This window comes from Leucoraja erinacea, chromosome 3, assembly GCF_028641065.1.
Source record: "Leucoraja erinacea ecotype New England chromosome 3, Leri_hhj_1, whole genome shotgun sequence".
Classification (NCBI taxonomy): domain Eukaryota; kingdom Metazoa; phylum Chordata; class Chondrichthyes; order Rajiformes; family Rajidae; genus Leucoraja; species Leucoraja erinaceus.
The window spans coordinates 39,655,306-39,679,162 of NC_073379.1; the positions used below are offsets into that span (position 1 = coordinate 39,655,306).

Here is a 23,857-nt window from a genome sequence, read left to right on the forward strand (position 1 = left end):
AAGAAAAGGATCCAAGAGAAGTGTCCCCAGAGAATATGATGAGCATTTAGTGGCTGAGCACCTGTACTCGCTGGAGTTTAGAAGGATGAGGGGGTACCTCATTGAAACTTATCGAATAGTGAAAGGCCTGGATAGAGTGAATGTGGAGAGGATGTTTACACTAGTAGGGTAGTCTCGGACCAGAGGACACTGTTTCAGAATAAAAGGACGTAGTTAGGAAGGAGATGGGGAACAATTTCTTTAGTCAGAAGATGGTGAATCTGTGAAATTCATAGCCACAGATGGTTTAATTAGTAAGGCTGTCAAAGGTTATGGGGAGAAGGCAGGAGAATGGGGTTGATGGGGAAAGATAGATCAGCCATGATTGAATAGTGGGGTAGGCTTGATGGACTGACTGTCCTAATTCTGCTCCTATGACATGAACGTGAGAGTAACGAAAATGTGTAAGTGACTAACACAGGGAGTGAAGAAGTGAATAGCAGCAATGGATTTAAGGGACAGCTGGATAAATACGGTGGAGGAAAAGAATAGAAGTACAGGATCAAGAGCATAATACACTCATGGACCACCTCAAGCTCTGTTTCAGTTGAAGATCTCCTTTTTGTTATTGGTCACAATGATGCTTTGTAAATTTGTACGAATTAATAGTTAATTCAAATCAGCTATGTATCTCGGGCAAAGAACAAAGTGCTGGAGGAATTCAGCAGGTCAGGCAGCATCTGTGGAGGGAATAGAGGATAGACGATGTTTCGTGTTGGAACCCTTCATCAACACTTTGTTCTTTGCTCAAGATTCCATCGCCATTTGTCTTGCTTTTTCATTTCAGCAATTTTAAAGCAAAGGAGAATACCAAATAATTTTTTGTTTTGTTGGAGACCCTCAGAATATCTTCAGACTTTTCTGGATTTTATTCTGCACACTTGTTATTCCCTTTATCCTGTATCTGTACATTGTGCTTGGCTTGATTGTAATCAAGTATAGTCTTTTTGCTGACTGGATAGCATGCAACAAAAAAACTTTTCACTGTAACTTGCTACAGGTGACAATAAACTGAACTACATTTGTGCCTCACCCTTTGTCTCCCTCTTTCCCTTGTTCTTTTCCTCCTTCCCTCTTTATGTTTACAGGGATTCCGCAGGCTGAGTTCCAGGTGAACGTGTCTGAGGGCTTTGTGTTGGAGCTGCTGGATGAGGTGCAAGGCTGGGAGATGGGTGACCGGCTTGTCGTGGCCAGTACTGACTACTCCATGCACCAGGCCGAGGAGTTTATCGTTCTTCGTTGCCCGGAGTGCACATCTCGGCAGATCATGGTCACGGGTAGGTGGAAGAGGCATCTGGCATTGCTGAAGTGAAGGGGCAAGATAGAAATGGGCAGCACAGCTGGTAGAGTTGCTGCCCCACAGGGCCAGAGACCCTGGTTCAACCTGACTTGAGTGTTGAGTGTGCATGTTCTCCCTGTGACCACATGGGATTCCTCCTGGTGTTCCCGTTTTCTTCCACATCCCAAAGACAAGCAGGTTTGTAGGTTAATTGGCCTCTGTAAATTGGCCCTAATGTGTTAGGGGTGGATGCAAATGTGGGATTACATGGAACTAGTGGGAACGGGTGATCAATTGGTCTGGTGTGGGCTGAAGGGCCTGTTTTCATGCTGTGTCCCTAAACTAAATAGATCACATATGGCTTGTTCGGCCTTCTGAATCAATGTGGGCTCTTCAACCAATTCCGTCAATGCCGCTTTCCCCTCCCCCTCTCATATCTTGTGCCTGTTAATTTTCCTACCACCCATCTACACATGGGGATAAATTGACATTGGCCAATTGATCTGTGTGGGGAATAATAGGAGCACCCAGGGGAAATCTACGCAGCATGGAGAGAATGTGCAAATTCCACACGGACTTTGCCGGAGGTCAGAGTTGCGCCCAGATTTCTGGAGCTATGGGCAGGAGCACTAACTACTTTGCCACTGGTCTGTCAAGCATAGCCCACACGTGATTGTTCTGATTACATGCTTCCTTCTCCTCCTCTTCCCACAACCACAGTGGCAAGGCATAAAGTTGCTGCCTTACAGTGCCAGAGACCCGGATTTGATCCTCACTACGGCTGCTGTCTGTATGGTATTTGTACATTTTCCCTGTGATTGCATGGATTTTTTCCGGGTGCTCCGGTTTCCCCCCACATTACAAACACGTGCATGTTTGTAGGTTAAATGGCTTCTATAAATTCTCTTTATTGTTTAGGTTAGAACTAGTGTATGGTTGGTCGGTGGAGGCTGAAGGGCCTGGTTTCCACGGCGAATCTCTAAACTAAAAACTAAAACCACATAAAGTCCTCGAAGAGGAAAGATACGCCAAGTTTAATCCCAGGCCCAGTGATGGAGGCTTTCCAACTAGGACATATCTTCTTGACCAAGGAAAAAGAGAGCTGATAAACACAAGAGCTCAAATTATTATCAATGGTCTCAACGTTGACTTGAATACGAAAGCACATTCCAAACGTGGCAATCAGTGTCTTATTGGCAAAGTCAGGAGATACATGGCACAATCCTTACTTAACATTTTAGACATTATAAAGTGTAAAGACTGGAACATATACAGAGGATTAAAGCAGAAATGCACCAGATATGTTTAATATACCTTGTATATGGTAATGGCAGCCAATAGTCATGCATGTATGTAGAAGTGTTAATATAGAGCTTGATGGTTTGTCGGGTAGTAATTTTGGCTTGGAAAATTGTAAAAAGCTGACTAAGACATTGTATAATAAAGTTTGCAGGTTATTTTACAAAGGGATTGATTCATAGCATACTGAAATTTGGGTGAAAACCCAAAAACTGTCTGCCTGAGTTCCTCCAGCAATTTGTTTTTTACCTCAGATTCCAGCTTGTGCAGTCTCTTGGGCAGCAAACATCCTCCTGTTTTAAAGCATTAGAAACTTTGATAGAGCAGTAATGTTCTTTGTGTCTGCAAGGACACAAGGTCACGATTTATTAGCTATCCTTTACCGACTATTTCAGAGTTGAGAATCAACCATGTGTGACCATTGGCTCTTAATATCAATAAACCAGCTGAACTTTTAATGTCAAGGCAGTAGTTTTCTAACATCAGTTTTCTCTTTCAATAACTGAGTTTAAATTCCCAGCTGCCATGGTTGGATTTGAACTTGCATTTCCAGATCATTAGTTCAGGTCCCTGGATTACATATACAATGCTTTAACCGCTAGGCAACTGTACCTTGATAGATTATGGGTGGGTACTGGAGCAAGAAACTAAACAGGAACTTAATTTCATCATCAATGTGACGTTGTCAATATTTGGTTACTTGTGTGTAACATTAGTTGGCTTGCATTGTTTTTATTAGGATTTTAATTTGGATCTTTAGATTAGACCAGGTCTCAGGATTACCAGTCTAGTAATCTAGTCTAGTAAGTTACCATGGCACTAATTTATCAATAGTGACCTTTTCCAACACATGTGCAAATAACATGCCATGTAAGCTGGTTTAAAAAAAAAATATATACTGTATATTGAAAATGGGCCCTTCTGCCCATCGAGTCAACACTGACCACTGATCACCCGTTCGCGCTAGCTCTATGTTATGGCATTTTCACATCCATGCCTGACACACTAGGAGCAATTTACAGATGCCAGTTAACCTACAAACCTGCATGCCTTTGGAATGTGAGAGGAAACTGGAGCACCCGGAGAAAACTCATGCAGTCTCAGGGAGAACAATTAAACTCCATAGAGACAGCACCCGAGGTCAAGATTGAACCCGGGTCTCTGGCACTGAGAGGCAGCATCTCTACCAGTTGTGTCACTGTGCCACCCTGTATATGACATGCAAAAAGATGATCTGGAGTTCATAGTGGTGGTAATGGTACTGGCTGCTAACCACGATGGTCTAGTGACCTCTGTGACAAGCCTGGCGGCGGCTTGGAAATTAAATGTGGGATTGAACGCATCCCACAACTGTGTATCGCCAAACATGCTGAGCAGCCAATCGAGGCGTAGAATTATCCCAGGTTGCAAACATAGCACAAAATGACGGAGTAACTCAGCGGGTCAGGCAGTATTTAGAGATGCTGCCTGACCCTCTGTGTTACTCCAGCATTTTGTGTCTATTATCAGTGTAAACCAGCACCTGCAATTCCTTCTGAAACATCGCACAATCCTTGATTAATATCTTAAACATAAAGTGTGTTGGGTAAGGATTGGAATGGACACAGGAGCAGAAAAGCACCATTGTTATTTTACATATGCCTTGTATTTTGAAATGTTAATGGTGGGCAATGGTCGTGCATATGCAGAAGTGTTACTTTAGGACGTGATAGTTTGAGCAGTAATCCTGGCTTATAATAACATAAAGCTGAATTAGATATTGTATAATAAAATTTGCAGATTAGTCTACAAAGGGACTGGTTCACAGATTGCAGAAATGTGGATGTGTTGCATAATTTTCCTTATAATTGTTGCATAAATTTCTCAGCATGAGAGCTCAAACTGTGAACTCGTAGCTTTTGGTGTTAATCTGAGCACCATAAAAACTCCTAGGTTGCTGCCAGTGACACAGTGATGTCGGGGGGGAAATGCCAGTTAATCCCAACATCTCCATGACCACAAAATCCAGGCCAAAATTGTTCAGTTGCATTGGGGTCCTCTCCAGCTTGCAAAAGCAGATCAAGAATGAAGAATCGTAGTATGTTCTGGAAGTGAAAAAATGCTGCATTTTGCAAAGATCATGTGATAGGAGCCGAATTAGGCCATTCAGCCCATCAAGTTTACTCTGCCATTCAATCGTGGTTGGTCTATCTCTCGCTCCTAACCCCATTCTCCTGCCTTCTCCCCATAACTAATCAAGAATCAATCTCTGCCTTAAATAAATCCACTGACTTGGCCTCCACAGCCTTCAGTGGCAAATAATTCCACAGATTCATCACCCTCTGACTAAAGAAATCCTTCCTTCCTAAAACAACATTCTTTAATTCTGAAGCTTTGACCTCTAGTCCTAAACTCTCCCACTAGATACATGGCAGACTTTGGTGAGGTGGTAACTGCTGCTAGGATGGACTGAACTGGAGGCTGCACTTGATGTGTTGCAAAAGCATCTGTTTAAGCTCATGTGGCCAAGAGACCAGAAGGTTAACTTGTTCTGCTTGTAGTTAAACACTGTTGGCTCAATACCACACTTGCTTCACAGCTGTTGCAATGGCAGGAAATTTGTGCACAGCTCTTTAGCTGTGAGACAGCACCATCACAGCAAGTTGAGGTTATGCAATGTGGAGTTGGACTTCCTGGGCTTTAAGAGGTGTTTGGTGGAAATTTTCAAGGTGTGAAGGGGGGGGAGTGGAAACTAGAAGTATTTATGGAGATGTTGAAAGAAGAGGTGTATGGTTTGCAGATCAGGCGTGATCTCATTGATTGGCAGAAGCAGTTGGAGGGGCTGAGTGGTCTACTGTGCCTATTATGTATAAACTGACACTAAATGCTCGATTAACTCTGTGGGACTAGCAGCATCTCTGGGTAGAAGAAATTCTATCCAGCGATTCCTTCTATCCAGAGGTGCTTCCTGCTCAGCTGAGGTACTCCAGCATTTTGTGCCCAACTTCGGTGTAAACCAGCATCTGCAGTTCCTTCCTACACATGTATATACTGTACCCTTGACTTGTACCCATTCTCCTGTGAGACAAGTGATGCAAAGGACTGGAATAAAAGGAGGAGGAAACGTGTTCATTGTGGCAGGCAGTGGTGTTCCCCCGAAAACAGAAGGCAGTTGATGCTCAGCAGGGACAGTGGGAGTGCCGGGGAAGGTGGTGTGGAGTCAACAGCTTTATAAGCATAACAAGGTGTTAGAAATAAAAGGCTATCTTGTGCATTGCTACGGGCACAGGGCTGAGCCCAGAACACTAATGTTGAAAGCATCACTTTGACAAGTGAGATTTGTTTTAGTTCCTATCAATGGATAATAAATATTGAACTACTGCTTCCTTTCAAAATGAATAAAAAATTCTCTGCATTCAACGTTGGTCTAATTTTAATGTGTTCAACAGTAGTTGCAAAACTGCCAGTATGTTATTGAAAAGACTAATCTCAGGATTTGAGGAGTGGGAGGACAGAGTGGGGGAGGAAATGTAAAGCAAAATAAATCAGCCTTGTCTTCTTAGTTGACGTAAAATAACTGTTCTGTTCTGGATATGTTTGGGCTTTTCACATGGAGTTTTGACAAGAGTTTATAATCAACCGCTTGAGCGACAGCATTGAAGCTGCTTTGAGATGGTCCCTGCTGTTGTCCCTCTCAAGATTCCAGCATCTGCAGTTTCTTGTGTCACCATCTACTGTTGATACTTTACAAGAGTATATTGAGAAGCTGCTTATGATCGGATTACTCTTGCAGTCCCCCGGGACCAGTTGCATTATATTGCTGGATAATACATTTCCCACAACACCACTCAGTAGGTCAGGCAGCACCACAAAAGAAAATGTTTTTTGTTGAATATCCCAGTTTCCAGCATCTGGATTTTATTTTATTTTTTTTAATTTTTAGTAGATTTTCCTGGTGGTTGCTAATCACCCTCGACTAACAATGCAGCAATAAAATAACACACCTGATCCAAGTGTGAAGTTGGATGTATTACAGAGCATAAATTAAAATCAGTGACCTTATATCTTGGACATAAGTTTAAATTGTTTAGATTGAATTGTGATTATAGGTCGGCAGTGACATTGATTGTAAAATCGGGCCATTCAGCCCATTTAACCCTTGCAGGTTTTGTTATGCTTGATTTGAGCTTCTCTATGTAGCAGCACATATTTCCTTCCTATTCATTTCCTCCTGTCCACTGTCTCCTGTTTTAGGAAAGGCTCAATTCCTGCATGTGGGGGAAATCATGGATGGGATAGACATGAGGGCGGAGGTGGGAATGCTGACAAGGAACATCGTCATTGAGGGGGAAATGGAGGATTCCTGCTACGGGGACAACTGGTGTCAGTTCTTTAAGCATGATACATTTGGAGGCCATTTGAAGGTAAGCCTGTTGCCCAGTTGATTTTATTGCATATCTACAGCAGATGTTTCAATTCAAATCTTTATCTTTAGTCAATTTAAAGAAATAATGAACATCTATGAAGAGTTGAACACGTTTAAAAAACATCTTTGCCAGTGAAAGGATTATAGAGTTCATCCCATCTCTCTGATTTAGTACCCTTCTATGCTGTTTTTGCAGGAGGTGCTGACAGCATCAGACTGTTCTGGGAGAATTGTTTAGACTCCTTCAGCTTCTTTGTGCTGTTGTTTATGCTCCATATCTGCTCTTTTCCACCAGTTATTGTCATATCGCTCCATGCCCAAATCCTTTTCCCTTGTGCCTGTCAGTTAGGTTAATAGTAAACAAATGAGGAAACTGGGTGTGGAGTCGTGCAACGTGGAAGCACATCCTTCAGCCCTCTAAGTGCATGCCAACCTTCAAATGCCACCACTTACACGAATCCTACTTCATTTCCCCCTACATTTTGAGTCATAGTCATATAGTGTGGAAACAGGGCACTGACCAACATGTCCCATCTGCACTAGACCCACCTCTAAATCCCATATCTCTCTAAACCTGTCCTGTACATGTACCTGTCTAAATGTTTCTTAAACAACGCAAAGATCCCTGTCTCAACTACCTTCTCTGGCAGGATCGTTCCAAGCCCCCACCACCATTTCTATGAAAAAATTACCTGTCTGATTCCTATTAAATCTTCCCTCCTCACTTTAAACCTCAGCCCTCTGGTTCTCGAGTCCCCAACATTGGGCAATAAACTCTGGGCGTCTACACAATCTATTCCTTTCATGATTTTGTACACCTCTAAGATCACCCTTCATTCTCCTGCGCTCCAAGGAGTAGAGTCCTAGTCAGTTTAACCTCTCCCTATACCTCAGGCCCTCAAGCCCTGGCAACATCCTCTTACAGAGTGGAAGGGAGTGGAACTATTATAACATTTGGCTGAAGAATTAAGTCGGCAACAAAGAGTATTAGGAATGCATTGTCATAGTTGTGCAGAATGGAAATGGGCCCTTTGACCCACTGGTACTGACCATCAAGCCCCCATTTCCTGCATTGAGGAGTATCAGTTGTGGATGGCACCCTTTGAAACCCTTGTTGTCAATTTATCATTCAGTGAACAATTTCAAGATGATTTGGTTTATGAATTCAGACTATATCCAATAAAGTAATTCTTCAAAGACATTGAGAGGAATTATTTTTCAGTTCATTTATCAACAGAAAACCAGCTTTATCATTTCCTTTCCATCTTTGTAGATTTTGAAGAACTTCACGTCTGTCCATCTCTCCAATGTGGAGCTGGTACATATGGGTCAACAGGTGATGGGCAGTTACCCTGTGCACTTTCACCTCTGTGGGGACGTGGATAAACTTGGTGGCTACTCATCGCCGACCTACGTGGACAGCATTGCAATCCACCATTGCTTCTCCCGATGTGTGACAATTCATGCAACCAATGGCTTGTTGGTAAGTTTCTCTTCCCAGTTGGTTTGGAATTTTATTTGGAATTTTGCAACATTTTGAATGAATTGGCTATTTGGCCAACTAATTGTTGCGACACCGTCCACCATCTTATCTCACCTCAAAGGATCCTCCTCTTCCTTGTGCATTTATCCACCTTCCCTGGGGGAAAATTTCAATCCATGGATAAAGAATTTTTTACTGAATCTATAGTTGGATTCATCAATGGCCATCTTAAAATACTGGGTATCTGAAGTGGTATTTCCTCCGTATATCGCAAACATTTTAAGTGATTATGAGGCCTGCATTTATTGCACATCCTTAATTGGCATTGACTGTGGTGGCGAGTACATGCCTCAAATTGCTACAATCGGTGTGATGGAGTTGTGCTGTTTGTTCGGGTATATTATGATTTAATCCCAGTATTGATGGAGGATTTGCATTGTATGTTGAGAACAGGGTGGTGTGTGACTTGGAGGGGAACCTGTAGGTGGTGGAGCTCCCATGCTTCTGCTGCTTCTTCATGATGGTGGAGGTTGTGGGTTTGGGAGGAGTCCTTACTTTTGCAGTGTCGCCCCTTTTATTTTATCACTCCTGCCTTCCACACACACATAGAACTTCCCTTTTTCCCTGATTTTAAGTCGTAAATTATAAATGGTTGGTGCAACAGTCCATGGCTTTTACCCTCGGGTGTGGCATACGTATGGGTTTCCTCTGGCTGAGGGTTTCAAAGGGTCCATGTTTCCCATGTGACTCTATGGACAATGGGTTGATGGTTTTTGTGGATAAAACTATGGACTCTATCCTGATCCTCTGATGTCATTTTGTGCACTTGTTAAATAGCACCCCCCACCCCCCATTGGGTGAGAGATTTTTCTATCCTGGCTACAGTGTGATTTAATCCACCGCAGTGGCTGAGCAGGAAAGAAGCCCTTGATGAATGATCGCCACAAAAGCTGGACGTCTCTTTGTGTTTTATTTTGCAGGTTAGAGACACTGTTGGCTATGACACGCTCGGGCATTGTTTTTTCTTGGAGGATGGGATTGAAGAGAGGAACGTTCTTTTCCACAACCTGGGGCTTGTCACCAAACCCGGCACCCTCCTGCCCACAGACAGGAACGACGCCATGTGCTCCTCGATTCTCAATAATGTTTACGGCAACTACATCCCTGTCCCAGCGACTGACTGCAAGTAAATATAACCATATAACAATTACAGCACGGAAACAGGCCATCTCGGCCCTACAAGTCCGTGCCGAACAACTTTTTTCCCTTAGTCCCACCTGCCTGCACTCAAACCATAACCCTCCATTCTCTTCTCATCGATATGCCTATCCAATTTATTTTTAAATGATACCAACGAACCTGCCGCCACCACTTCCACTGGAAGCTCATTCCACAACGCTACCACTCTCTGAGTAAAGAAGTTCCCCCTCATATTACCCCTAAACTTCTGTCCCTTAATTCTGAAGTCATGTCCTCTTGTTTGAATCTTCCCTATTCTCAAAGGGAAAATCTTGTCCACATCGACTCTGTCTATCCCTCTCATCATTTTAAAGACCTCTATCAAGTCCCCCCCCTTAACATTCTGCGCTCCAGAGAATAAAGACCTAACTTATTCAACCTATCTAACTTAGTTGTTGAAACCCAGGCAACATTCTAGTAAATCTCCTCTGTACTCTCTCTATTTTGTTGACATCCTTCCTATAATTGGGCGACCAAAATTGTACACCATACTCCAGATTTGGTCTCACCAATGCCTTGTACAATTTTAACGTTACATCCCAGCTTCTATACTCAATGCTCTGATTTATAAAGGCTAGCATACCAACAGCTTTCTTTACCACCCTATCTATATGAGATTCCACCTTCAAGGAACTATGCACGGTTATTCTCAGATCCCTCTGTTCAACTGTATTCTTCAATTCCCTACCATTTACCATGTACGTCCTATTTTGATTTGTCCTGCCAAGGTGTAGCACCTCACATTTATCAGCATTAAACTCCATCTGCCATCTTTCAGCCCATTTTTCCAAATGGCCTAAATCACTCTGTAGACTTTGGAAATCCTCTTCATTATCCACAGCTTACTACTATCTTGGTATCATCTGCATACTTACTAATCCAATTTACCACCCATTCATCCAGATCATTGATGTACATGACAAACACCAAAGGACCCAACACAGATCCCTGAGGCACCCCACTAGTCACCTGCCTCCAACCCGACAAACAGCCATCCACCATTACCCTCTGGCTTCTCCCATTCAGCCACTGTTGAATCCATCTTGCTATGCCTGCATTTATACCCAACAGTTTAACCTTCTTAACCAACCTTCCATGAGGAACCTTGTCAAAGGCCTTACTAAAGTCCATAGACAACATCCACTGCTTTACCCTTGTCAATTTCCCTAGTAACCTCTTCAAAACATTCAAGAAGATTAGTCAAACGTGACCTTCCAGGCACAAATCCATGTTGACTGTTCCTAATCAGACCCTGTTTATCCAGATGCTTATATATATTATCTCTTATCTTTTCCATTAATTTGCCTACCACTGAAGTCAAACTAACAGGTCTATAATTGCTAGGTTTACCCTTTTTAAACAATGGAACAACATGTGCAGTACGCCAATCCTCGGGGACTATTCCCGTTTCTAATGAAATTTGAAATATTTCTGTCATAGCCCCGGCTATTTTTACACTAACTTCCCTCAATGTCCTAGGGAATATCCTGGCAGGACCTGGAGACTTATCCACTTTTATATTTTTCAAAAGTGTCAGTACTACTTTTACTTTGAAACTAATAGTATCCATAGCTACTCTACTCGTTTCCCTTACCTCACATAATTCAATATCCTCCTTGGTGAATACCGAAGAAAATAAATTGTTCAATATCTCCCCCATCTCTTTTGGCTCTGCAGATAGCTGCCCACTCTGTCTCTCCAATGGACCAATTTTATCCCTCGTTATCCTATTGCTATTAATATAGCTGTAGAAACCCTTTGGATTTACTTTCACCTTACTTGCCAAAGCAACCTCGTATCTTCTTTTAGCTTTTCTAATTTCTTTCTTCTCTTTTTACATTCCTTATACTCCCCAAGCACCTCATTTACTTCATGCTGCCTATAATTATTGTAGATCTCCCTCTTTTTCCGAACAAGATGTCCAATTTCCCTTGAAAACCAGGGCTCTTTCCAATTTTTACTGTTTCCTTTCAACCGAACAGGAACATAAAGATTCTGTACTCTTAAAATTTCCCCTTTAAATGTCCTCCATTTCTCTTCTACATCCTTCCCATAAAACAAAATGTCCCAGTTCACTCCTTTTAAATCATCTCACATCTCATCAAAGTTAGCCTTTCTCCAATCAAAAATCTCAACCCTAGGTCCAGTTCTGACCTTCTCCATAATTATATTGAAACTAATGGTATTGTGATCACTGGACCCGAAGTGCTCCCCAACACATACCTCCGCCACCTGTCCCGTCTCATTTCCTAACAGGAGGTCCAGCACTGCCCCTCCTCTAGTAGGTACCTCTATGTATTGCTGCAAAAAACTATCCTGCACACATTTTACAAACTCCAAACCATCCAGCCCATTTACAGAATGTGTTTCCCAGTCTATGTGTGGAAAGTTGAAATCTCCCACAATCACTACCTTGTGCTTACTACTAATATCTGCTATCTCCTTACATATTTGCTCTTCTAATTCTCGTTCCCCATTGGTCTATAATACACCCCTATAAGTGTTGCTACACCTTTCCCACTTCTCAGTTCCACCTAAATAGCCTCCCTAGATGAGCCCTCCAATCTATCCTGCCAAAGCACTGCTGCAATATCTTCCCTGACTAGCAATGCAACACCTCCACCTCTTGCCCCTCCAATTCTATCACACCTGAAGCAACGAAATCCTGGAATATTTAGTTTCCAATCACAGCCCTCCTGCAACCATGTTTCACTGATCGCCACAACATCATACTTCCAGGTGTCTATCCAGGCTCTAAGGTCATCCACCTTTCTTACAATGCTCCTAGCATTAAAATATGCACATTTAACAAAACCCCCGTCTTTTCTCTGTTTATTTCCTTTTTTTTCTTTCTCCTCAGAGTACTTCCCTTTTCTGCTTCCTGCCTCCCATTCTGTCTACTAGCTTTCTCTATTTGAGTCCCTCGCCCCAACCGTTCTAGTTTAAAGTCTCCCCAGTGGCCTTTGCAAATTTCCCCGCCAGGATATTGGTCCCCCTCGGGTTCAAGTGCAACCCATCCTTTCTGTACAGGTCCCACCTTCCCCAAAAGAAGTCCCAATGATCCAGAAACTTGAATCCCTGCCCTCTGCACCAGTCTTTCAGCCACGCATTTATCCTCCACCTCGCTCCATTCCTACTCTCACTGTCGCGTGGCACAGGCAGTAATCCTGAGATTGTTACCTTTTTGGTCCTTTTCCTTAACTCTCCTCCCAACTCCCTAAATCCTCCCTTCAGGACCTCTTCCCTTTTTTTACCTATCTCATTGGTACCTATATGTACCATGACCTCAGGCTCCTCTCCCTCTGATTTCAGGATATCTTGGACGCGTTGAGACACGTCCGAGACCTTGGCACCAGGGAGGCAGACCACCATCCTGGTCTCCCGACTGCGTCCACAGAATCGCCTATCCGACCCCCTAACAATAGAGTCCCCAATTACTATTGCCCTCTTCTTTTTTTTTTCCCTACCTTTCGGGGCAACGGGGCCGGTCTCTGTGCTGGAGGCCCGTCCGCTGTCGCTACCCCCGGGTAGGCTGTCACCCCCATCCGTATACAAACAGGAGTACTTATTTGCAAGGTGTACCGACATTGGAGTACTCACTCGTTCCTGCCTCTGCCCCTTGCCCTTCCTTAGCGTGACCCACATGTCTCTCTCCCGTGGTTTTGGAGTGACCACCTCCCTATAACTCCCCTCTATGACCTCCTCACTCTCCCTGACCAGACAGAGGTCATCGAGCTGCTGCTCCAGGATCATAATACGGTCCCTTAGGAGCCCCATCTCGCTGCTCCTGGTGCAGATGTGGACGTCTTGACGTTTAAACTGCACCTTTATTATATAAACAAAAAGCACTGTACCTTTAGCCCACTGTACCCTTAGTTCACTGTACCCTTACTAAAGCACTGTACCTTACTGTACCCTTGGCTCACTGTACCTTTACTAAAGCATTGTACCTTTAACCAGAAAGCAGAAATGCTAACCTGAGGTTGCACCCAATCAGCTGCTTCCTCTAGTCTGCTTCTGCCAATCAGTGGCTTCCACCAGAACCCTCCCTATGAAGTGTGGAACATTACAGATTTCTGTAAGCCCTGACCCTCCTCCACTGTCTCCAACAGTCCCGGGCCTCTGTAAAAGCAAGCTCCGCGCCCGATTTAAGTACTCACCGCCCTGACCCTCCTCCACTGTCTCCAACGGTCCCGGGCCTCTGTAAAAGCAAGCCCCGCGCCCGATTTGTTGGGATTTATCTCGGGACTGTGCTCAGTTCTGTCTTTTGTTGGGGGTATTTAAAAATAAAAAAGATGTATTCAAACAGAATAAAAACTGCAAATGCCAAAATAAATATTCAGCAGTTCAGGTAGCTGCTGTGGGAATTAAAACCAGAATTAACAGTTAAGGTCGAAGATCCTAAGTTAGAATGTTACCTCTGTTCCTTTCCTGCAAGTACTGCCCAACCTGAGTATTTCCAGCATTGTCTGGTTTTATTTTAGCTTTCCAGCATCTGCAGTTTTCATTGTTCTTCATATTCAAATACAATTTTCTTTAACAAATTGAACGTGGGAGTTTTAACAATCTAAATTGACACTGGTGGGAAGTAGAACCTAGGCTAGATGGGATGGTGTGTGTCAGGATTTACATCAGATCCCCTGTTACATGGCTGGATGTATCCAGTTCAAAGATTGCTTCCAGGAGGTGGCGTCTCCTACGTTTGGACTACAGGATTGCTGTAGAATTAAGGAAATTTCTGCAGAGGAATTTCCCACAGAACGTGTTATGTGCATCCATGCACAGACTTTGTTACTCTTTGATCCACCTTTGTTCCAAATTCTGGCACTTGAGCCATTATAATGGCTTCGTATTCGAGCTAAGTAGCCATGTACAAACCGCCTGCAACTTGGTTCAAAGTGGGTGTAAAATCTATTTCACATGTGAATTTTTTTGCACCTTTCTTTCAAGGTGTTGGTGATATTTTTTTATTTGCACTGATTCCTGCATGCCATATTCCCTGGAAAATATCTCAACATAAGTAAAGGTAGATACAAAATGCTGGAGTAACTCAATGGATCAGGCAGCATCTCTGGAGAGAAGTGAACAAAAGTGAATCTTCTCTTGCACTTGCTCTGGCTGATGGGGATGAGTTCAAACTTTGACTCTGATGCTTAAAGAAAGCGTAACTGTGAGTTCTTTGCACCCACAGATTTCTTCCCATTGTTCATGTACATGTGTGTGCATTTAGGTACTAATGAGCTTGTCAGGAAATGTGGACATAGTTTTGAGGACTGCAGCAAACATAGAAATCGGCTACGACATCCTGACTGGAGATGTCCTTGCATTATACTGATTGCATCAACCTTGCAATCAGCTGGTTAGCACAACCTGGTCGCTGGCAGGAGGTTGTTGATTTTAAATGGGAAGCTGATGAAATTTTGATTGTAAGAGATTTGCGTATTGGTAGCAATGTTACAAAATTTTGAGATTTAAAAAATCAAGTCTGCAATTTATCCCATCAGATAAAGCATAAAAATAAGTTTAATTTGACACCTAATTCACTTTCGTATCTCAAGTATTTAAAAAGTTATGGCCATTTTCATACTCTGAAATTAGCATCTTGTTCCCTATTGATTTTCTATGGACATAACAAAAAAACTGTGATCGTGGACAGTCAAAAGCCCATAACTTTCTTAAAAATTAAGAGAACTGAATGAAATTTTCAGTTATCATAGATTGAAGCATTCTGAAACAAATATAAAACAATCTTACTTGGATGAGCTGAAATTAAAGCATTTAATTAGTTAGTTACCCGATTATAGCTAATTTCAGACTTCAATTACTAGATCTAAACATCTATCCATTTCTTAATAAATGATTAACATTTTTAAATAGCCTAAGTGTCCAAATAATATTCACAAATAATTCACAGTAAAACATGATTTTTAAGTCTCATTTACATTAATTTATAGGCCAAATGGAAGGAATTTAGTGTTCATTTGCTGTAAATTAAAGTCCATTTAAATCAGCTTTCCAGTGGGATCCTGTGAATGCGCTGGTTTAGAACGTTCAAATTGCGGTAGATTTGTGCCCCAAATGCCCAGAAAAATACTGCGGGATATAATGGGCCCAAAATTAGCTAATCGCAACTTTAAACTTTGTATAAAGGGATCTTAAGAAGCCCTTTTTAACGTAAAAATAAACAGCCTACCTTCTGTTGTCCTCTGTATGAGATCCGGCCGGTTGCCGGCAGTCGGGGGTTTAGAGGTTAATTTTTAACCTACTATAACAAGTATAGAAAGCCCTTAAAACTAAAAATAGCTCCAGCTACGGAATCTTCCAGCGATTTTTCGTTAATAATTAACTAGGCTGAAAAACCTCGATTTGAACAGCCTAGTGAAAAATCGCGTTTTAAACCCGCCCCCCTCTAAACGGCGCCAAAATCGCCCACACGGGCTAGGACAGATTTTCAGCAACGTTTCAGGTAGGCTTTGCAACATACCTAGTATTGGGCGTCGGTTCATTGATCGCCTCTGAAGGATGGCCCAGGTTGGAGTGTGGTGGAGCGGATCAACGAGCTTCTCTTCTGAACACACAAGAGAGTTGCATCTTTGCAGCACCTGTCACTTCCCAAAGCCCCTTACAGCCCATGCAGCATTTTGGGATTTTGTCGTGATTGTTGTTATGTAGGAAGTGCAGTAGCCATCTTGTGCACAGCTGGCTCCCACGGCAGCAATGATTAGACTATTAGTGATGTTGACTGAGGTGTGCCTACTGGATAGGGGAAATAAACCCACCCCCACCCCCAAGAGAACCAATGGGCCTTCAGTTTTATTACTTTATAAAGAAGCGTACCCTTGACAAAGGAGGGTTCAGAAGTTCTCGGAACAGAATTAGGCCATTCGGATTTTAAAACCGCAAAGCCCGATGCTTGTCAGGATTTGGATTAAAATGCAGAGTATTGTATTCATAGAAAATTATTGATTATCTTGATATGCCTTAAAGCTCGCCTTGGCCAGAGAGTGTGGCTGTTTCCTAGAGGAACAACAGCAGCATAAGTTGCACGGATAGCTCCCACAGGCAACAATGTGGTATTAATCTGGATAGTAAACACACCTGAGGTATTGAGATGAGGTTGGGATTGAAAGATGAGCCTGGGGTTGAAAGAGAGGCAGAGGGGAACAAAGTTATAAAGCTATTCTGGAGGAACCAGAGGTGGAATAATATGAATTTTATTTTGTGGAATGATTTACCATCTGGAATGTGCTGCCTGGATGGTTTTAAAAGCTGATTCAATAGGTTTTTATCAATGGAGGTTGGATAAATATTTGAAAGGGAAATGTTTCTAGAGTTACAGGGACAAAGGGAGATGAGTGAGACTAATTGGCAAGCTGTTTGAAAAGATCAGGCATATGTACAATGGACCAAATGGCCTGCTGGATTGTATTATTCTATTCAATGAGGGTATGGAAGCTCCACTACCAAGATGCTACTAACATTGTTTTCATTGTGCTGTGATGTTCCTCTTTAGGGCTGTCTCCACTTTCTGGGTGGCCAATCCCAACAATCATCTCATTAACAATGCTGCTGCAGGATCTCAGGTGAGTGGTCCTTCATGTTGCATTGCTGTGCCCGCAGCAGTTTGCTTGGATGTGGGGAGTAGAGGCTTGTCACTTCCTGATGGGCACCGTTATCTCACAACCTTTCAATTGGCATAGGTGACTTAGCCAGTGTTCAAACCTGGCAGCATAGCAGTTAAGGCTTCAATATAATGTGATGGCTGTGGGTCAGACAGCACCAGTTCTTGCTTTAGTGTGACACCTCGTCCCACATACCCTCTGTTCGACAGACACAAAGGGCTGGGGTAACTCAGCAGGTCAGGCAGCATCCCTGGAAAAAATGGATAGGTGATGTTTCAGGTCGGGACACATCTTCAGACTCTGAAGAAGTCTTCATTTGCAAGAAATCCTGCAAAATTACTGTGTAGGGTACATGAAATGGATGCAAAATTGGGTCTTGTCGAAACTTAAAGAAATGCTCTTGACAGAAAATGTCCTAGATTCCCCGACTGACCAGGGGACAGAATTTGGGAATAAAGGATGGGCTGTTTGGGACAGAGGTGAGGTAAAGTGTATTAACCCAGAGGGTGATGGGCCTTTGGACTTCTGTATCCTGGACGACAGAAAGCTCTGTACACTGAGCTCATTCTATACCATGATTAATAGATTAATAGATAATATTCTAGATATTAAGGGAACCTTGAGCGCAATCAATGAAGATTGCCCACGGCAGGGGACAGCAACATATTGCAGAGATCCACATTTTCCAGGAACACAAGGAACTCCAAACCTGGTTCCTGGGTGTCCCAGTGTGCATCATGAGCTTGACAGAGGGTTCTCCTATTTGGTTAGTTGTTCTAGACACGCACATAAATAGGAAAGGTGCAAAAAAACATGCCTTTAAAACAGGCAAATGAGATTAGTGTCGAGATGGGTAAAAAGGTTTGCATGGATGTAATGGGCTGTAGAACGTGTTTCTGTGCTGTATGAATCTATGACCATGTTAATAGTTTGGAATTACTTCATGTGATTGAGCAATGGAAAGTAATGCAAAGAAATTGAAGAGGAGCAGAAAAGGTGAACTATTGTGGTTCATAATCGAGTTATCCAGCACAGACACAAGCCCTTTGCCCCAACTTGCCTTTATCAACCAAGGTACCTATCTGACCTCTCCCTATTTGCCTATGTTTGGCTCGCATCACTCTCGACATTTCTTATCCACTTGCCTTCAAGGTGAATTTTAATAACTCCTCCTATCACTGTACTCCAGACTTCATTTTCTTCCAAAGTTGGTTAATCTAGCTTTGAATATATTCAAGATAAAAGATCAGACTTTTCACACCTTGGGGAGAAATTTCTTTATTCTGAGTTCTGTAAATCTTAAACGGTGTGCTCATCGGTAAACTCTTGTATCCCAGTAATCAGTCTTATGAATCTAAATATGCTAGTCAACTTAGGAGGAGGGACCCTTTTAAAATCCTTTTCTGATCTAAATAAAAACAGTGGGAAATGCTTTAACATATTGAGTAGATAAGCTATTGCCAATAATGTCAGGCAAGGTTACAAATCTTGTCATCCCTGCCTCCCACGCTAAGTGTACTAATGCATTTCATTTCTATTAGGATACTGGGATATGGTACCTGTTCCATAAAGGTCCTACAGGAGAATCCCATGGATTGCTCATTGAAACCAAAGCTGAACTCACACCATTGGGCACATTCTACAACAACAGGGTCCATTCCAACTTCAAGGTATGTGGTCTTCTGAATAGTGGATCTTGGCAACACAGTTTGTCTCCACAGTTTGTCTCCACTGCCTAGGGATGGTCTGTGGAGGCTGGCCTTGCTAATGGCCTGTGAATTAATTTTGAAATAAATGGGAACCATTGGGCCTATGAATGAATCAATGATACTTTATTATCACATGTGACTGTCACAGTGAGAGTCTTTGTTTTGCATGCACATTATACAATGTGTCAACAAATAGAGGGTGGTGACAAAGTTACAAAGTATTCCACTTAGTCCCCGACGCCCCCCCCCCCCCTTGTCCCCTGTGGCCCGTCCACACCAGGCCCCCCTTTAGTTCCATTGGTACAATGTACCTCTGCCTTAATGCTGTTTGGGTAACACATACACCCTTACTGAATTTACTGATCTGTGCTGACCAAGATGCCCATTCTTTGAAACCTTTCCTACCCAAGTGTATTTGAAATGCTGTTATACTATCTGTTTCAACCACCTGCTGTGGCAGCTTGTTCTGTAAACCCATGGCCCTTATTTTCCTTTATGGAGCTCAGTCTGAGGAATGTTAAAAATGTGGCTTCCAATGTTGCGCACAGCAAGATCTCACTTCCAGCAATGAAATATTCACCAGATCATCATCTGTCTTATGCCAATTGAGTGCTCAATGTTGGTCATGTCAAAAGTGAGTAGTTTGATAAAGTTTGCATTAAAGATTGAGCGTTTTCCAGATTTGTGGGAATGAAACTTTCCCATATGTAAATATTATGACCATAATGTGTCAGCTAGTCATCTTGCTTAAGGTGAGTTTATTTTCCTTCATCCCTTGAGTGTTGGCTGCGGGTCAGTGGGTAGCGCTCTTGCTGCTGAGTCATCAGGTTGTGGGTTAATACCTTGCTCTATTCTTGGCTGCTCCTCGAACACAATTCAGAGTGCATGCAATGCTATAAGAGGTATAATGTTAAGCTCCAGTCTCATCGATTCTGGATCAACACAAAACAAAATGTTGCAGTATCTGAAAGAAGAGTTGATCAGTTCTCCTCGGCATTCTGACCAACATTTATTTCTTGGCCAACGTCACAGAATGCAGATTATCCATTCACTGCTCCTTGCGTTGCTGCTGTGGAAACTTGCTGTGCACAACTTGGCTGCTCCTTATTCCTGTTTTGCAGCCGTGACTGAAATGCAAAGATTATATATTGGCTATAAAGTGCTTTAAGATATACTGAAAGGGGCTTGGAATTATTAATTATGAAAATCAAACATTTTCCTTTTGAATGCATTGATCAAGAATGTGCAGTCGATTACACTTTATTCCTGCACAGCATTAGAAGACTTTCAGACACCTACAGACAGGTGAAGGAATGAGCAGGGTTCTCCTTGGGATTTTAGTGATAACTTGAAAAATAATTGTGTTTATTAACAAGTAATGTGATAAAACCTAGCAGCTGGTTTCCAGTAATGAGGCTCGGTCTTTGTCACTAGGCTGGACTGTTCATTGACAAGGGAGTGAAAGTTTCCAATGCCAGTGCTGATGACCCAAGGGAATATCTCTGTTTAGACAACAGTGCCAGGTGAGTGCAACCACCAACCTTTTGATGAATGAGCCTCTTCCCTCTGGTGTAGAAAAAATTCCGTCTTCCTGCCAAGTTAACCCACTCTGACCTCAACACTCTGCTGAAAAATACATGCATTTCCACAGCATCCTTTTCAACATCAGAATGTTATGGAGACATAGAGTGATACAGTGTGGAAACAGGCCCTTCGGCCCAACTCGCCCACATTGGCCAACAATGTCCCAGCTACACTAGTCCCACTTGCCTGCGCTTGGTCCATATCCCTCCAAACCTGTCCTATCCATGTACCTGTCTAACTGTTTCTGAAACTATGGAATAGTCCAAACCTCGGCTACTTCCTCTGGCAGCTTGTTTCATACACCCACCACCCTTTGTGTGAAAAATAGTTACGCCTTGGATTCCTATTAAATCTTTTCCCCTTCACCTTGAACATATGCCCTCGGGTCTTTAATTCCCCTACTTTGGGCAAAATACTCTGTGCATCTACCTGATCTATTCCTCTCGTGATTTTGGATACCTCTATAAGATCTCCCATCATCCTCCTGCGCTCCATGGAATAGAGACCCAGCCTACTCAACTTTCCCCTTTAGCTCACACCCTCTAGTCCTGGCAACATCCTTGTAAGTCATTCCTGAACCCTTTCAAGCTTCACAATATCTTTCCTATAACATGTTGCCCAGAACTGAACACAATATTCTAAATGCAGTCTCACCACCATCTTATACAACTGCAACATGACCTCCCAACTTCAATGCATGTGTTTAATAGAGCTGTACAGCATGAAAACAGGCTCTTCAGCCCACCTTGTCCATGCTAACCAAATTGGTATACTGGGCGAGCCTACAATTAGCCTCCCAACATCCTCCTAAACTCTTACTCCCACTCTCCTGGGTTTGACTCCACTGGGTCCTAGTGCCAGTCGACCCAGCCTGGTCTACCTCAGTGGCAGTTCGACTGAGTCTCCTCCCCCCACCCCCTCTAACTGTAAGTCTCCTCCCCCCACCCCCTCTAACTGTGTGGCCCCTGCTCTTCCCCACCCACACCACAGCCCTCTCACCCCCCCACCCCCCCTGACCACCCACCACCCCCCCCCCACCACACATCGCCTCGTCCCCACCTGCCTTCCTCCGGCCCCAACCCCCATCCCTGTCGAGTGTTCACCATCCCCCCCGACCTCCCCCTCTCCAACACCGAACGGTCTGTCCTCAACAGAGGTCTTACCTTTGTCCCCCTCCGTCCCCACCTCAATGAATTCCGCGCCCACCACGACTTGGAGCGCTTCTACCGTCGCCTCTGCCTCACAGCTTTCTTCCATGGGAAGGAGTCCTCGCCCCCCACTGATGACCCCTTTTCCCGTCTCCAACGCACCCCCTCCTCGTGGAACCCCCCTCGTGGCCAATTTCCGGCTTTAGAACTTTTTATCAATAACTGCCGTCGCGACATCAACCGCCTCAACTTCTCCACTCCCCTGTCTCACTCCAATCTCTCACCACATGAACGTTCTGCCATCGACTCACTCCGCAACAACCCAGATTTGGTTATCAAACCCGCTGACAAGGGAGGTGCCGTGGTAGTCTGGCGCGCCGATCTCTACAAAGCTGAGGTCACGCGCCAACTATCGGACACCTCCTCCTACTTACCCCTGGACCATGACCCCACTGACGAGCACCAGGCCACCATCTCCAGCACCATCACCAACTTCATCCACTCCAATGCCCTACCCGACCGAGCCTCCAACCTCATCGTTCCCCAGCCCCGCACAGCCCGATTTTACCTTCTCCCTAAAATCCACAAACCTGATTGTCCCGGAAGACCCATTGTCTCCGCCTGTTCGTGCCCCACCGAACTCATTTCCAAATACCTTGACTCCATCCTATCACCCTTGGTTAAATCCCTCCCTACCTATGTCCAAGACACCTCGGACACTCTCCGTCGTCTCCGCGCATTCAATCCTCTAGGCCCTCACCCCCTCATCTTCACCATGGACGTCCAATCACTATACACCTCCATCCCCCACCACGATGGTCTCACAGCCCTCCGGTTCTTCCTCGACCAGAGAAGCAACCCATACCCAGCCACTGACACTCTCCTCCGCCTAGCGGAGCTGGTCCTTACCCTCAATAACTTCACGTTCGACTCCTCCCACTTCCTCCAAATACAAGGCGTAGCTATGGGCACACGCATGGGCCCCAGCTATGCCTGCCTATTTGTAGGTTACGTCGAGCAATCCTTGTTCAATACATACCAGGGCCCCATCCCCGACCTCTACCTCCGCTACATCGACGACTGCTTTGGTGCCACCTCCTGCACCCGCACACAACTGACTGACTTCATCCACTTGACCACTAACTTCCATCCGGCACTCAAATACACCTGGACCATTTCCGACACTTCCCTACCATTCCTTGACCTCACTATCTCCATTGCAGGTGATAGACTTCTAACCGACATACACTATAAACCCACTGACTCCCATGGCTATCTGGACTACACTTCTTCCCACCCTGCTTCCTGTAAGGACTCCATCCCCTACTCCCAATTCCTCCGTCTATGCCGCATCTGCTCCACGGATGAGGCGTTCCACACCAGGACATCTGAAATGTCCTCACTATTCAGGGAACGGGGGTTCCCCTCCTCCACCATAAATGAGGCTCGCACCAGGGTCTCTTCCATACCCCGCAACACTGCTCTCTCTCCCCATCCCCGCACTCGCAACAAGGGCCGAGTCCCCCTAGTCCTCACCTTTCACCCCACCAGCTGTCACATACAAAAAGTAATCCTCCGTCAGTTTCGCCACCTCCAACGTGACCCCACTACTCGCCACATCTTCCCATCTCCCCCCATATCTGCCTTCCGCAAAGACCGCTCCCTCCATAACTCCCTTGTCAATTCTTCCCTTCCCTCTCGGTCCACCCCATCCCCGGGCACTTTCCCTTGCAACCGCAAGAGATGCAACACTTGTCCCTTTACCTCCCCCCTCGACTCCGTTCAAGGACCCAAGCAATCGTTCCAGGTGCGACAGAGGTTTACCTGCATCTCTTCCAACCTCATCTATTGCGTCCGCTGCTCTAGATGTCAGCAGATCTATATCGGTGAGACCAAGCGGAGGTTGGGCGATCGTTTCGCCGAACACCTCCGCTCGGTCCGCAATAACCAAGCTGACCTCCCGGTGGCTCAGCACTTCAACTCCCCCTCCCACTCCGCCTCCGACCTCTCTGTCCTGGGTCTCCTCCATGGCCACAGCGAGCAGCACCGG

General features: G+C 44.2%; 1 protein-coding gene across 1 annotated transcript in view; it reads left to right on the forward strand.

The window, feature by feature from the left end:
* The window catches only part of cemip2 (cell migration inducing hyaluronidase 2), an 86,618-nt gene that overhangs the window by 32,027 nt on the left and 30,734 nt on the right, over positions 1–23,857 (forward strand). Inside the window, exons 6-12 of the mRNA XM_055632480.1 lie at positions 1,128–1,316; positions 6,851–7,020; positions 8,296–8,505; positions 9,486–9,691; positions 17,258–17,327; positions 18,908–19,036; positions 20,510–20,598. Coding sequence (XP_055488455.1) covers positions 1,128–1,316; positions 6,851–7,020; positions 8,296–8,505; positions 9,486–9,691; positions 17,258–17,327; positions 18,908–19,036; positions 20,510–20,598 — 1,063 coding nt within the window. The remainder of the gene's footprint in view (positions 1–1,127; positions 1,317–6,850; positions 7,021–8,295; positions 8,506–9,485; positions 9,692–17,257; positions 17,328–18,907; positions 19,037–20,509; positions 20,599–23,857) is intronic.